At 39.7% G+C, this 15127-nt stretch overlaps 1 protein-coding gene across 1 annotated transcript; it reads right to left on the minus strand.

Moving 5' to 3' along the window:
* Positions 1-2505: 2505 nt before the first annotated feature.
* RGS1 (regulator of G protein signaling 1) lies at positions 2506-5510 on the minus strand. The gene is made up of 5 exons (XM_080349151.1): positions 5378-5510; positions 4913-4996; positions 4221-4282; positions 3481-3644; positions 2506-2765 (listed from the first exon to the last, which is right to left on the minus strand). Exons 1-5 carry the CDS (start codon positions 5479-5481, stop codon positions 2580-2582), a joined length of 600 nt encoding a protein of 199 aa, XP_080205277.1. The 5' UTR covers positions 5482-5510; the 3' UTR covers positions 2506-2579.
* Between the last annotated feature and the right edge of the window lie 9617 nt (positions 5511-15127).

Below are 15127 nucleotides of genomic sequence, written 5' to 3' on the forward strand. Positions count from 1 at the left end.
TCACCCTTTCCTGTCAGGGCAGACCCAGTGACACTGGGCAGGACGTGGGTGTGCAGGGGCCAGGCACTGAACCCCCGAGCAGCTGTGGGGGCTGCACCTGGGCGCTGGTGAGAGAATTACCACTGCCCAATGCAAAGCCACAGGGCTGTGGGCACAGGCAGGGACATTGGCCATCTCTTGAAGTGAGCAGTGGCACAACTCCAGCCTGCCTCCTCCTTTTCATTGTACCTGCCTCTGTGACCTGTGTTGAGTTGCAGACACATATCCACCTGTTGCCCCACTCAGCAGTTTCCCCAATGGCAGATGAAGTTGCTTCTGATGAGTAGTCCTCTCTGGCAGCAGCAAGGCATTAAAAAAAAATCCTAACTACCTAGCCATACTATTTTAGTCAGAAGTTTCATACAGGTGTTTGGCTAAACCCTGACAAAGGTGGGGAAGTAAATGAAGACTGGGCCCATACAAATTTAAGGTATTTACAGTCAAAAGAATGTTACTTAAATGCAGTATCTGTTTTAGAGAGTACCTGATGTTTCATAGTTCTCTTTTATCTTCTGCAAGGCTGAAACTGTGCAAACCGTGACATCTATTCCATCTTAACTGTATCAGAACAAACATGAGGATGCCTGTTGTATGGGAGACATAGTTGTTATTCCTATTTCACAGGAATTAGATGTATTCCTAATGATCCTGGAAAATTAATTCCTGTAAAAGAGAGCCAGGTGGAGACTGGTTTACATTGTTTCAGAAGCATTCAGGTTTTACAAACAGAGGCTCCCTTAGGTATACATATTTAACAAAAGGCAAAGAATACTGCAAGACCCAGATTCTTTTGTTCTGCATTTACTGACCTTGAATGTAGGAAGATGTGATTTGCAGAGGCTTCCAGCTACAGCAGTAGGTGACAGTGGAAGGTGGCAGCAACTGCCTCTTAGCTGTGTTCCTTCCAGCAGAGTTTTGCTTCTAGGGCTGAAGACTGGGACTTCTAAGGGAGGACAAAAGTCCCCAGAGGGTGGCAGTGTGTACAAGCTCTGTTCTCCCTGTGAGCTGACGTCTGTGGGTTTACAGCTTCTCCATTTGGTATGGAATAATGCAGTGTGCCTGACTAAGCTCATATTATTTTGGAAAATGGAAAATCTGCAAGGATCAGATAAAGTCTTGTGTTGCTAACCGTGTGATAGCTGTGCCTCATGATGGTAACTCATCAAGACGAGGGCATGCTTTTATCTGTTTTCATTATGAACTCTAATGTCACAAGATCTTAAACACTTCATATTTGGTAGTGCCTGTGTTCATAGTTACATGGTTCAAGCATAATTGGCAACTTTCCTTCTTTTACTTCGGTTCTCATCACTACCCACTGTGGTATAGGCTACTCATAGCATTGCATGGTTTACAGAGTAAATTTAATGCAACATTTGCAGTGAAATTAAATGACCTTTGATGCTAGTATTGGTATTGTAAATTAGAGTCTAGATCTTGCCGAGTAATGCTAATATTACAAAGAATATGACTGCTAATGAGTCTCACCAGTTACTGCCTCTCTACATAAGCAAACGTGGCTGATCTGTGCTCAACACATCATCAGTATTGAAGTGGATCAAACTGTGGGGTCATCGGTTAAATGGTTTCTATATTTGAGATTTGACTTGGGTGCTGGTAGTGTTGTTTTCTTATTGGGGGTTGTGAGTATAGGTCTGTGTAGGTCAGGATCACCTACTCCAGACAACTAAGATGATGGTTGTGTAAAATGGGTTTTTAAAAAAAAAAAAAAAGTGGAGAGTGGAGAATTAATATTTAGATAAGGAGATGGGAATTAGTGGCATAGTAGGACAGAAGGGAGTCATGGGTTTCAAGGTATAGGTAATTATAATGGAAAGATCACTTACAATGAGATGTAAAATGACCATAAAACTTTATTTTTAAGTAGATTTGATTGAAGAGTTGCTTATTTTGCAATAAATTAAATAGAAAAGATGCTACATACCTGCCTGTTGAATACAAACTTAGTAAAAGTACAGCTTATGTAATTCTTATATAATTTAAAAATATATAAATTTTAAGACATGTCAATTTATAATATATTTACCTGGCACAATAACATCATGGAGCTGCACTCACACATATTAACACTTCACAGATTAACAAAAGCCATTCATCAGTCTCGTCTGGTAATTTTCTTGTTATGCACAAAACTGTCGGTCATCCTTCTTTTTCTTCTGAACTTGATAATCTTTTCCCAATGCTCAGCTTGCTAGTCTTGCACTTCCTAATCAGCAGTTCTTCAGGATCTAAGACTTGGTTCAATGTTCACAGTGTAGTTCAAACAACAAATAGCAGCCATAGCCCATCTTGACTCCATGGTGTACGGGAAGAGAGAGTTTTCTCCCTGTGCTGCTCTCACCCTTGTAACAGTCTACCCAGCTGTTATCCTGAGTTCTCTTGGCTATGGAGCTGTTTGCATCTCCCACATACCCTGTTCCCAAAGCAGGGGTTCTCCTTGCCGAGATCCAGCCCTTCTGAAGAATCTCTCTGCAGGATATTTGACACAGTCTACTTGGCTCTTTACTGCCTCAGACACTTCATTTTGAAGTGTTGGTTTGCACCTGGTTCAAAAGGTTCAGGTAGGCTTTGGATTTCAAAAATCTGGGATATGAGTCCCTTTCCATGAGGATGTACACAGTTTTCTGGGCTTCATCAAAGCTCGTGTGAGTTGGGTCTTGAGCTCTTTTGGCTGTTGCTTCCCTCATCTGATAGTCAATATTGATCTGGAAAGTGAAAAACAAATGCCATTGACATCTTACAAATGTACTCTCCATATCTATCACTTTGTCAATAAACAAATTTATAGCCTTAGAACTCAGTGTGATAGTTCAATATCAGAATTGCAAAATGAGGGAATCTTAATGCTTATATTCCAGTCGTGCACAATAATTGTTACTTGCTATAGAAATGCAATTTCTTTATGGAGTCAGAATTAATACAACTCAACGATGGAGTAAGTAGAGGAACAACCTCCAATTAAAACAATAGGAGAAATCTTGTGTAGAGTGAGTCTCCAGTTTGAAATATGATCAACATACACAGCTGTAAGTTCTCCAGAATGCCCACATATTTTAAAAGACAAGAAATAATCCAGAGCTCTCCTACTAGCAAAGCTTTCTCTAAGTACCTGACTCCAAACACCAGCAGTAGTTCAAACTGGGCAGACTCAGAGAAGAGCATCATGTGCTGAGCTGCCAGTACCTCTGCTAGTGGTGCTCCCAGGTGCTGGCCTGTGTTGTGCAACTCTGCTTGTGGGTCTGATAATCTCAAGGCTGAAGACAGTAATGGTGCAAGTACGCTCATAAAAACATGTGGCTGTGTCAACTTCCAGTATAACAGAATGAATGTACAAGCATCTCAGTGAGGCTACACTTGTATCTTCTGATATTTTCCAAAATCCTTCTACTGTAACACTAGACAGATTAAATTTGTACATACCTGTTTAATAGCATCTGTCTGAACAAACTCCTCATAAATCCGCTCTGCTTTGCCATGTAAGTGATCAGACTTGGTTTTCTTGTAATCCTCACAAGCCAACCAGAACTCAATGTTTTCCTCGCTGAACTCTGACTTCAGGAACTCCCGAAAGACACCTTGACCGCCTAAAGCAAACACAAATAAATCATCATTTATGGCATGATATTTGTGACCAGGGAGGGTAAAATAAATAGCAGGAGCTGTATTCTTATAAAATCTTGCCAAAATACACGGCTCTTCCCTTCTTCAACATCCTACAGATGCTGTAATATTAAGGGCAATAGGAGTCTTTCTAATTATGTTCAGTGGTTTTTAGATGTAGACCCCCAGGTACCAAAATACATCAACGGATTCTAGTCCTACTTAAATGGATTGTCTTAGGATACTAGTGGACAGAAAATTCCAAATTAAATTGGATGTGTTATACAAGGACAGGAGACCAATCAGAAAGCACTCAATTGAGCTATTTGGGGTTTATTTACTATGCTGGGATTAGGAAATGAAAAGAAACAAAACAAAACAAACTTGGAAGCAAAGCTGAGTACAGTAGCCATGTGACACTGAAGCTGTAAGTAACTGAAATGCAACTGGCCCTTCCCTGGCAGCGTTTGCAGAATGTTACAGCTTTGCCTATTTGGTGAAATTAGACAAAATTTTGTCTTCAGAATAAGAACAAAGTCATACTGAATTAATACACTTACTTTGACTGGCCAAAAGCTTTTCCAAAGACTGGGACCACTGTATTACTTCCTCTGCAGAAAGCCTAAGATGACAAGAAAGAGAAAATTACTTCAGGCAAGAAAGCATGTGGTTTTATTTACATGCTTAAAGGAGAAAAAAAAAAAAATTCTATTCTGGGATATGTGCTAAGTATTTATTAAACTTATGTCTTTCTCATAATCTAACACCCTGGAGGCAAGCCCACATTGAGAAAGATCATCAGAGAGGGAAAAACAAGGAAATATGTTATCCTGAAGTCTGTTCACAGACAGATGAGCTTTTACTGTAACTAAGACCAAATAATTTTGTATCTGTACCTCTGTTTCCATATTCCTGAAATAAGAATGGTAATATCCTTGCTCCTTACTTAAGTGTGAAGCATCATTTCTTGTAAATATTTAGAGAACAGATACAGTGTACCCCTGAAGAAAACACATTGAACTGAGGTGTCTGCTCTCTCACTGTTCAATGCAAATATACAGGCATCACTAAGAAGAAACTCTTAACTCCATGAACAGTTTCTACTTCCTAGTGTTCATCTCTTTCATATTTTGGAAATTCTAGACATTATTCTAATATTTGTTGTTCTAGAATTAGTTTAGGAGTTATTAAAATAGTGTATTATGTAGTAATCTAACTGTACTTATATTTTGTTATAACTTAGTGTACTTACATGACATTTCTGGAGTTAGAAGTCTTGATGCCGGGTTCAATATGTGGTACCATGCACTTCAGATAATTTTTGAGATCTGCACCACTGAAACCAAGGAACAGACAATTTTGTGATCCATTAAAATTGCAGTTGCATTTAAATTCTACTTACATTTCTAGAAACTTTTAAACAGAGGCTGACAGTTCTGTGCTGTGACTGAAGTCTGGGAAGTTATATCTCCAAGTAAATTTTTCGAAAGACTAAGAGGCTTCCAGTGTATCCAAAATGTACGCCTGATTACTTAAGGGAATCAATTAATTGGTTTGCATCAGCTCAAGCCATTTTTAATGATGCTGTAGTCCTGGGCTTTGAGCAGACTTTGCATTCATTTAGCATAAATCATGGTGCTAATTCTTAATCTCCAAGATTATAATGTTATTTTCACTTCTAATGCATTAGCGTTTATATTAAGATATATATACTTACAAAGGCTTTTGCTTCTTTTTGTGGATTTTGCCTTCTGCAAGCTTACAGTCTTCTTTTCTATTTAATTCAGTCATGTTGCTGTGGGGAAAAAAAAATCCTGGCATTCTATTTAACTTTAATGTGAAGCGTCTTTTGCAACGATAATCCTCTGAGCGCCAAATGTCAGTTCACCGACTCTGCTACTGCCTTTTTATTGACGCAGGCAGCCCTGCTAGTTGGTGTGAACAGATCTGTTTATCATGTATCCTCACCACAAACTCTGGAAGTTCCCTTTTTTCAGTGCACAGTGACGTGAGTCTTTTGAGAAAGAAAACAGACAGCCGTGTCTCGTGGTTGAGGTTAAACCGGATGAGACTGAATTAGTCTGGGTTTGTTTTGTGTGTCTGTGTTACCCAAAAAAAAAAAATATCCCCTCTAGAGCTTTGAATTCTTGTCCATTTCTGATTGGTACTTTCAAATCACAGGTGCTTGTTAGTTCTATCAAATGGGCTGCAAATACTGCAGTTTTGTCTTGACAAAATTCACCTGCTATGTGCCCATGTTCTGAAATTTCATACTTTATAGCTGATTTAATGTGGGTTCAGGGGAATATTAGAAAAAAAAGTACTTTAAGATATGCCAGTATTAAGATTCGCTATGCAATAAGGTATCTACAAGACACCAATTGGTCTTCAAACAAGAATACTAAGTTAAAGAAATCTGATTTTCACAGGAAAGAGTTTTGACACAGCAAAAGTTTATTTAATTTGGTTTAACTTTTCCAAGTCAGATTATGTAGAAGCATACTGCCATATTTCAGGAATGTCTCTATAATTTTAAGTGATTCGACATGTATAAAGATTAAGTTAAAGAGCAGTTGTTTGTAAAGACAATATGCACATTACAATGTGCTTGAAGGAGATTTGCATTCTTCATATATACTTGAGTTCTACTGCAAGAAGAAACCATGGATATAAAACAAGATGAGGAATTAATTGTTACCCTCTATCTGTCTAGGTTGATGATTTATAGGTTTAAGTACTTAATATCCCCGGGCATCCCAATTTCTGCTTGTTTGGTGTTTTTTTTAGGGGAGTGGGAATTTCCAAAGATTTTGTTCTATTAAATAATGCATATAACTTTGATTGCTTATAAACAGCTCATCAATGATTTGTACGGGGCTGCATGTGATCATGGTAACTGAGAACTTGCTCACATATCTATAGTTCCATAGTGGACTGTGATGCAAAGGACTCCAGGAGACTGCAAGCTGGCTGCAGACAGATGTGCACGCAAGGACAGACAGTCTGTCTGCATCACGGTGGTTTTAACCACAGGAGTCGACTGATCCTCTGAATATTAGCAGTGACATAAATGTGTCTGCATAGGTTGTACTGCAGGAAGTGTTTATCTCCACGCTATCAGGTAAATACTGACCTTTGTAAGGCAGAAGTATTTACTAACTGCTCTTAACCCCCCTGAACAAGGCTAAAAAGGAAGAGATGTTATCAGTACCACATTTGTTTTCATACCTAGCATGTGGGTTTTTTTGACGTTCAGCCCCCTCAGTCTCTCATTGTGTGTCTTCAGTTAGTAGCTGTCCCCAGTGAATTATTGGGAGGAATGTGGAGGTGCTGCATCCAAACTCTTCTCAGAAGGGTGCAATAAAAGGCTAAAGGCAGCAGATAAAAGTTACATCACAGGGAAAATCCCTGTTCTCTACCACATCTCTTCTGTGTTTTGAAGCCTCAGGCTGCAAGGCAATGCCTTGAACTTACAGTTCCAAGCAGGTGTAAATAAGCCACCAGGTAGGTTCTATGAGTCTAAGAGGGAGTAGATAGAGTTGCTCCCCTGAAGAACAGGGCAGTTTGCTTCTTTGTGGCTACTACCAATACAGGACTGTTGACAATTCATTTATCAGAGGAGGAATGTCTGTTCTCCATTTAAAATTAGTTACTATCTTTACCTTTGTGATTTATTAAATGTATCAATGCACGTTACAGGTGTTGCTTCAGACCTTCCTCTAGTAACAGATCATCACTTGCTGCTGCATGGACTTTGTATTTCAGCTTCTTGCGATAACTATTGTACTAAGTAAAAAAGGAATAGTATTCTTGTCGCATCCAGGTAATGCTGCTGTCACGGAATATGTGAATTGTTTTCCAGGTACTTTATTTGCAAGAGGAGACTGGTTATCTGAGAGTCCTCTTCAGTCTTCTAAATCAGTAAGCCCCAGTTTCTGGACTACTGCTGTTCTTCATCCCTGTGCAAAGAAAATCAATGCTGTGTCTCTGGTTCACTCTAGCCCAGGTCTATTTGTCAACTTGTGTAAAGATTCATATAATATTGGCAAAAGTAGAAGTTAGACTTGGAGCTATGAGTATCTGCTTGGAGAAGGGATGAACAATGTGTATCTAGGAAGAAGTGTGGCATCTAAACTTCTAGCTTAGGGTCACAGGAGGTGTAAAGACAATGTAAAGCAACAATGTACTCACATTCTCCTGTAAGCCTTGCTCAAACACTGCAAAACCAAAGCCTGTTGCATTCAGTAACAGATACCTCAACATGGGAGTTTGATTATTAGTCACATTTCACTTTTTCTTTTTTTTTTTTCTTCCACTGTGGACAATTACTTTCTTCCTCTGAGTAACTCTGATCTTCAAGGCATCTTTTTTTCTCTTGATGGAATATTTCACCTACTCTGATTCACTCTTTCTATACAAGCCTACTCATCTTTAAGATTTTATTTGTTAAGCCCGACACAAGTCACCTGATACCAAGAATGGTAAAAGTATCTACAAAATTTAACTATGTGTAATTAAAATGAGAGAAAAAAAGAGAAACTATAATGTTAATAGGGATGACAAGATTTTTTCTGTTACTTGACTTATATTCTGCTTCTGTGGAGCACAGGATACCAGGAAAACACCTGCACATGGAATTTCCTAAATCAAAAATATTTTGCTAACTGTGAACATGGTTACTGTAGAGGATCCTGGTTTGAGCAGGAGTTGGACTAGATCCCACAGATGGACTGGATGTTGATCCGCTCCAGCTTGCATGATCCTATTGTTCCAAATACCTGGCTTGACGTTTGTAGTGTCGAAAGTGCTACTTATTTTTAACTTCACTTAAAAAATATAATACTCCAAAGTCTTTAGCATTCATTCATGTTCAGGTTTACTCTCCTTTTTTCCTATACACAGAACTGTAGTCCAGGCTCTGGTGGGATTTAACATGATACCATGAGGAATAGTTATGTCCTGACACAGTGGAAAGCTTTTCACATGACTTGTCCTCCTAATTTGCTGGGGGGTTTTTGTTTCATCATAAGATGGTTGGTAGCAGACCTGTTTATTTCATCTCCCACCATCTCAATCTACCTATATAATACTTCGTTCTGTTACTTTCATGCAGAACATGGTGGCTAATTGCTCATTGAAATACTTTCTTGTTTAATTAGTTTCATTCTCTTCTATTATTATCCTTACAGAAAGTTAAAAAAAAAATTTATCCTTAAAGTTTTAGGGTTTATTAGAATAACCCTGTCATTTGATATAGCACCCTCTTTGTCCTAAGGCTGGCATTGCCTCGTTTGACTCTGTCCACTAAAAGCAGTGGGGAGCATTTTTTGCAGCAATTGTAGCACAGCTGGCTATCACCAGCTGGTTTTTACTGTTTTCCAGATCTCTTGTAGGTTTGTGATTCATCTAACAGCTTAATGTGTACATAAGAGACTTAATGTGCACAGAAGAAACTTGCAAATACTTGCTAGTATTTAGCCTATTCCTGTGCATTGTTTCCCATTCTTTCTGGTGACCACTTGGTAAAGTGAAAGAGAGAAGAAATGTGAGAGAATTTCCAAGATGACAACACTGGACAAGTTTAGGTAAAGCAAAGGGGATAAAAAGTCCCATGAACTCTCTTAAGTCCCACTTGCTGGTGTAAATGATTTCAAGCTTCTCCTTCTGACTTCTGCTTTTAGGCTTATCAGTTGCTCTTGACTGGCCTTACCCTTATTCATTCTGCCTTTCAGCCCAGTTTTGTTTCTGAATGTTACGTTTTGGCTTAGGCAAGCTGTTATATTCCGTGTATGGCCAATTTTTAGCTTTACCATGCTCTGGTTGATCATCATACACTTCTCTGGAGTTATCTGGCCAAATCTGTGCTTGTGCTGGAGGGCTGAACTTGGGTGCCCAGGCGAGCAGTGCTGCCCCATTGGAGAATAGCCGCTGGCTGGTCGTGTAGCTGAGCTTTAACTTAACTGTGAAAACAAGTGATTTCTTTGAAGTGCTTCTGGCTTTTTACATGACCTAAAGAGACAAACTTACTGATAATCCATCTCTCAAGTAAAAGAGGCATTTAAAGGAAATAGAAACTAGTTTCTATGTGAGAGGAAACTGTTCATTTTACAAAAAAAAAAAGGGGGGGGGGGAGGGTGCTTTTGAGCAGTAGGATAATATTTTCTCTAATATCATGTCAGTCTATAAAGGTGTGATGGCATCCATTATGATTTTTCTTTTATATCTAATTTCTGCTACAAGCAAATGTTTGCTGGAATGAAATCCTGAAGCCTCTGAGATTAAAATCTTCCCGCTGGTTTTAGTGGTCTCATTCTTCGTGTTGGACTGATTTAATTGCAAACTGGGAGTTTTTGATATATATTTATTTGGGTTGAGCTTTCAGACGTTTCCAGTGTTTGCTTTTATTCTTAATTAATTCAATGGTATTTTTGCAACCAGTAAGGTGCAATCTGGGCTCAATGGCATCAGACTTCTCAAAATACAAGCAACCTTTTATATTTGAAAAACATATGAAGCCTAATGCCAACCTAGAGCAAGGAATGCCATAAGTTAAACTTTAGGTAATAAACTTCCACTTGAAAAAGTCTTGCTGCATTTGTTCTGTGGGCAGTTTAAAAGGAGTAACAGACATATTTAGCTCAATGTTTCAGCCCATGTGTGGACAGAGTCAGAGACTTGACTATGCAGGACGAGTGACCAGAGCTTTCCTGAATTCTGCTTTAGCTCTTTCACTTCCTCAGTATAAAATGGCTTCACAGAAACACTCCTGTGAACTGCCAGTTGTGTACAAAATTGCCCTGTCTACTTCTGAACTATCTGCAAAATACTTTCAGGGGGTTTTCTTAGGGGTTCCCCTGTTTTTTGTAGGGGACTTTGTGGAGTTCTTTACCATGACAGTGAAGGAAAGACCTAACGGAAGCTCTTGGAATTCCTGTGGAGACCCTACAAGTGAAGCATTCCCTGTTTTTACAGATCATAGGGAGATTAAAGTATAGTCCATTCCCTGCATCCATTCTGGTATGCCTGCTAGTTTTGTAAGGAGATTATGACAGGTTTTTCCTTCGTATATCTCAACCTCTAAATATTTCCATGGGCACTGAGCTCCCAGTTTGTGTGACTTTAGCATTGTTACTAACCTCTCTGGCTAATTCATGTGGCTGTTGTGAGTCACCATTAGCTATTGGAACTCTTTATTAAAAAACTGCTGAACAGAAGTTGCTCTTACAGTTACTGTGTCTGTATGTCTTTTTCTCAATACTAACAATATTTTATAATAGATGTTGTTAGCATTAACAATCCTGTTTATACTATATAGAGCCAGTGCAAGGAATTACATATGCATATTTCCTGATAGTTCTGAAGCAGGTTTCACTCTGAACATGTATACACAGTAACTCTCTTTTTTTCTTACGACGATTTCTTAATTAGACTGCAATAAGCTTATGCAGTTTATCAGAAATCAGATCCATTTCATTGTGGGGCTTTCCATCTAAAATAAATTAACTGTTTTATTTCTGTGAAATCAGGGGACTTTTGGTTCTCAGCCATACTGACTGACACCTGGATTGAAGAGAAAAAAAAAGAGAGAGAGAGAGAGAGAAAAAAAAAGTGCAATGCAGTGACTTTTGGGTGCTGATGGTGATGCTTCCTGTGTCTGATGTTGGGTAGTGCAGGAAATGTGTTCATCACACACCATATGGGAAACATACATATTTCTGATTAACTACCCATATTTTTTATGCAGTCACACACTGATGCACTGAACCAATGCACTGTTTCTTATGTGTTATTAAGCAAAATAAAGTGAGAACAGGACCTGAGTGCAGTGTGAAGCAGAGTTTGCTGAGTGTGGTCACTGAACATGGAAACATGATATGTGAGCACAATACAAGTTTAGCTTTTGAAATTTGCAGGCTTCAGTTTCACCTGCATCTTTATGGATAAAAATCAGATGTTTTTTCTCTCATACTGTTCTAATAGATGGTAAAATTTTGTATCCTTCAGTTTTAAAATAGCAAACGGCTTGATTGAACACAGACGACAAGCTAAAATTCTTGGTTTCCATTTCAAAGATGTTTTTAGGCACTTTTAAATAGGAAAAATATTACCAAAGCTTTAAGTGGTGTTATGCTGTTAAAGACTTTTCTGTAGAATTATAAACATTTTCAAGTGTCTATTTGATACTTGGTGTTACAAATTTCCCAGCTGAATTACCACATCAGTGCAGGCTTAGATACAGCTTTCACTTGGACCAAAAAAATCCTCTCAGGGGCGGGTTCGTTCAGGGATTGCCTTGTTACTGGAAGCCACTCCAGACACAAGAAGGGTCTGTCCTGCCGCTCAGGAAAACAAGCAGTTATATTGGGAGACTATCTTGGCTATGCAAAAAACTCACAACAGACCTCAGATTCAAAAAGCCGTGTAGAGGGTGTGGAAGAATGGACAGGCTACAAAGGAGGAATTTAGAAATGTTGTCCAGGTGTGTAGGAGTGGCTGTTGGAAAGCATCCTGATTAGGGGGGTTATAAAGAAGATGAAACCAGACTCTTACAGTGATGTGTAGTAGGAGGATGAGAGACAACAGGTGCAAGTTGGCATAAGGAGCAGTTCATGGATATGAAGAAAAGCTTTTCCCTGCATAAGGGCAGTCAAGCAGTGGAGCAGGCTGCCTGGGGTGCCGGGCCATTGCCATCCTTGAAGATTTTCCAGACCACACTGCATAAAGCTTGGACCTACCTGGCCTAGGCTCATAGCTGATCCTGCTTAGAACAGGGTGTTGGACTAGAAAGCTCCCCAGTTGCTTTTCAACCTGATTTATGCTGAGATCCTATCTATAACTCATGAATGAAACCCACACTAGAGAAGTCTTAAGTCAGTTAGAAGAGTCTTGCTTTAGAAAGAACAGCAATTGTAGAAATTAATGCAGATTTCCAACTTGACTTTTTTGAATGAGAACTGCATACCGAAAGTACATCATTCAAATTACCATTTCCCTTCTCTCCCTCTGAAAATACTTGCCTAGTGTATAGGTGGAGCAGCAGAAAGTTTATTTAAAAAATGGGAAAAATTAAGATAGCTACATAGTCTTAATTTAAATATATAAACATTTAAAAGCTAGATGTTTTCGGTGATGTTTTCTTAGTACCAGCTCTGCTGGTGATGAACAATGGAAGGAAGAGAGTTTAGTTCCATTTCCTGTCGCTTACTTTGAATCTCACCTGCTGTCTGCTCTGAATTATCAGGTATTAGAACGTGTGCAACAGAAAGACTTTAATTTTCTCATACTTGTTGTTTGATGTGGGAACTTGGCACTTTACAAGCTGTACCACAGGGACAGATGCCATCCATCCTATTAGTCTGCCCGCCTGCCCTTCCATATGCCTTTTGCCTGATGTACCCTGATAGCACAGTTGAGTCTTTGTTTTCCCTGATGCTCAAGAAGGTTGTTTCCTGCCAACCACACTGCCTCCCTCAATCTATTTGACCTCTAAGGCAAAGCCAGTCCTGCTGCTGATCACACAGTGAAACAAAAGCTGCTGCAGAGCTTGGGCTGGCCAGGAAAGAGCTGATATGCTACTAGTATTTAAATAGTTGCTTCTGCGTGCACAGGAGCTGCAAAGGGAATACTGAAATTGGGGAGGATGAAATTAGAAAAGGAGAGGGATCTGAGGATTTGGAGAGTCTTCAGGAGTTTGAGAAAGATGAAGCTAAGCCTGGACAATGAAAGTGCTAGGAAATTCTAATTTAGTCTGGGGAAGGGTTTTCACTTGCTAGAAGCGTGATTAGTGTCAGTTTGGTTTAATGAGGAAACCTGTAAGAAATCACATGCAGAGAGTAGTGGTCAATGGCTTGATGTTCAGATGGAGAGCAGTGACAATTGGTGTCCCTCAGGGGTCTGTGTTAAGATGAGTATTGTTTAACATACTTATCAGTGACATAGACAGTGATATCGAGTGCAGCCTTAACAGATTTGCAGATGACACCAAGCTGGGTGATGTGGTTGACACACCTGAGGGGACAGGATGCCACCCAGAGGGATGTGTACAAGCTTGAGAAGTGGACCCATGCGAACCTCATGATGTTCAACAAAACCAAATACAAGGTGCTGTAGCTGGGTTGAGGCAACCCCTGGTATCAATACAGGCTGGGGGACAAAGGGATTGAGAGCAGCCCTTCAGAGAAGGACTTGGGGGTGCTGGTGGATGAGAGGCTGGACATGAGCCAGCAATGCAGCCCAGAAAGCCAGTCATATCTTGGGCTGTATCAGAAGATGCGTTGCCAGCACGTTGAGGGAGGGGATTCTGCCCATCTACGTTGCTCATCTAGTTGAAGGTGTCCCTGCTTGTTGCAGGGGGCTTGGACTAGATGACCTTTAAAGGTCCATTCCAATCCAAGCAGTTCTATAATTCAACAAAATGTCTTTGCTAAAGTGGCTGCTGCTTGTGAACTGCTGACACCTCTGTGCATTTGGGGAAATTCAGCTACCAGCATATAATTGCTGGGAAGAATGTGGGCAAAGGTATTATTACAGTGCAAGTCTGCTACATTTCTCTGAAGATCTCTTTGATCATGAACTTTTTACGAAAAGCAAGTTATTTGTAACAAACAAGTGGTTTTATGTTTAACAAGACAAATATTCCTGAATATATTCTGCACATTACCAGTGCCTGCGTTTGGCACCAGTTTTCAGGCATGCATCATTCAGGATGCCGGTCTGAATGCTCAGCAAAATCTCTGGTGCACAAGCTTGAATAATAACAGTCTAATCCTTCTCCTTGCAATGTTAGAAACAGAGCTTATGTAGGTGCCTGTGGCAGTATTAAAATGCCTGTCTGCCTCTTTGGGTCCCTAAATACCTGGATCCTCTAAAGTGGGCGGGAAATAACTCTAAATGACACCTAAATTACAGGCCATAGGAAGATGGGCCTTTGTCTTGCAAAACCACCTTACAGTTCCTCACTAATTATTTGGAAGTCTACAGACCTTGGCTGATACAAGAACTGAACATATACTTTGTTCAAAAGAGTGGTTATCATACCCTCAAAATGGATTTTCCTGATACATGTCATTATTAAAACACCAAGTAACTACCATGTCCCACCACTTCCCCAGTAGTGGTGAAACATAATTATTTCAGGCTAGTTTCTGTGACTTCCATAGATGACTAAAGTAGCCTTTTCTGCAAAGCCGGCTGTACACCGGGAGGTTTGGAATTCCCCATTGACTGTGTGCTGCATATGTCAGTACTGCAGTAACGTAAACCAGGTGAGTTTTAATATGTGCGACCATTTCCTTTTAATTTTGAAATGAGTTTGAAGGCAAACAGAAGAAAATTCACTGTGCAAACCAAGATAACCAAATCTGGGGGGAAGGTTTCATTTGAGCAGCAGGAAACTGAACCCGCTGAGTTTCATGACAATAATAGTTTTGCTATTAACTGCTGAGCTTTTTCTCTGCTGCTCTGAGTT

This window comes from Nesoenas mayeri, assembly GCF_963082525.1.
Source record: "Nesoenas mayeri genome assembly, chromosome: 8".
NCBI classification, from domain to species: Eukaryota; Metazoa; Chordata; class Aves; order Columbiformes; family Columbidae; genus Nesoenas; species Nesoenas mayeri.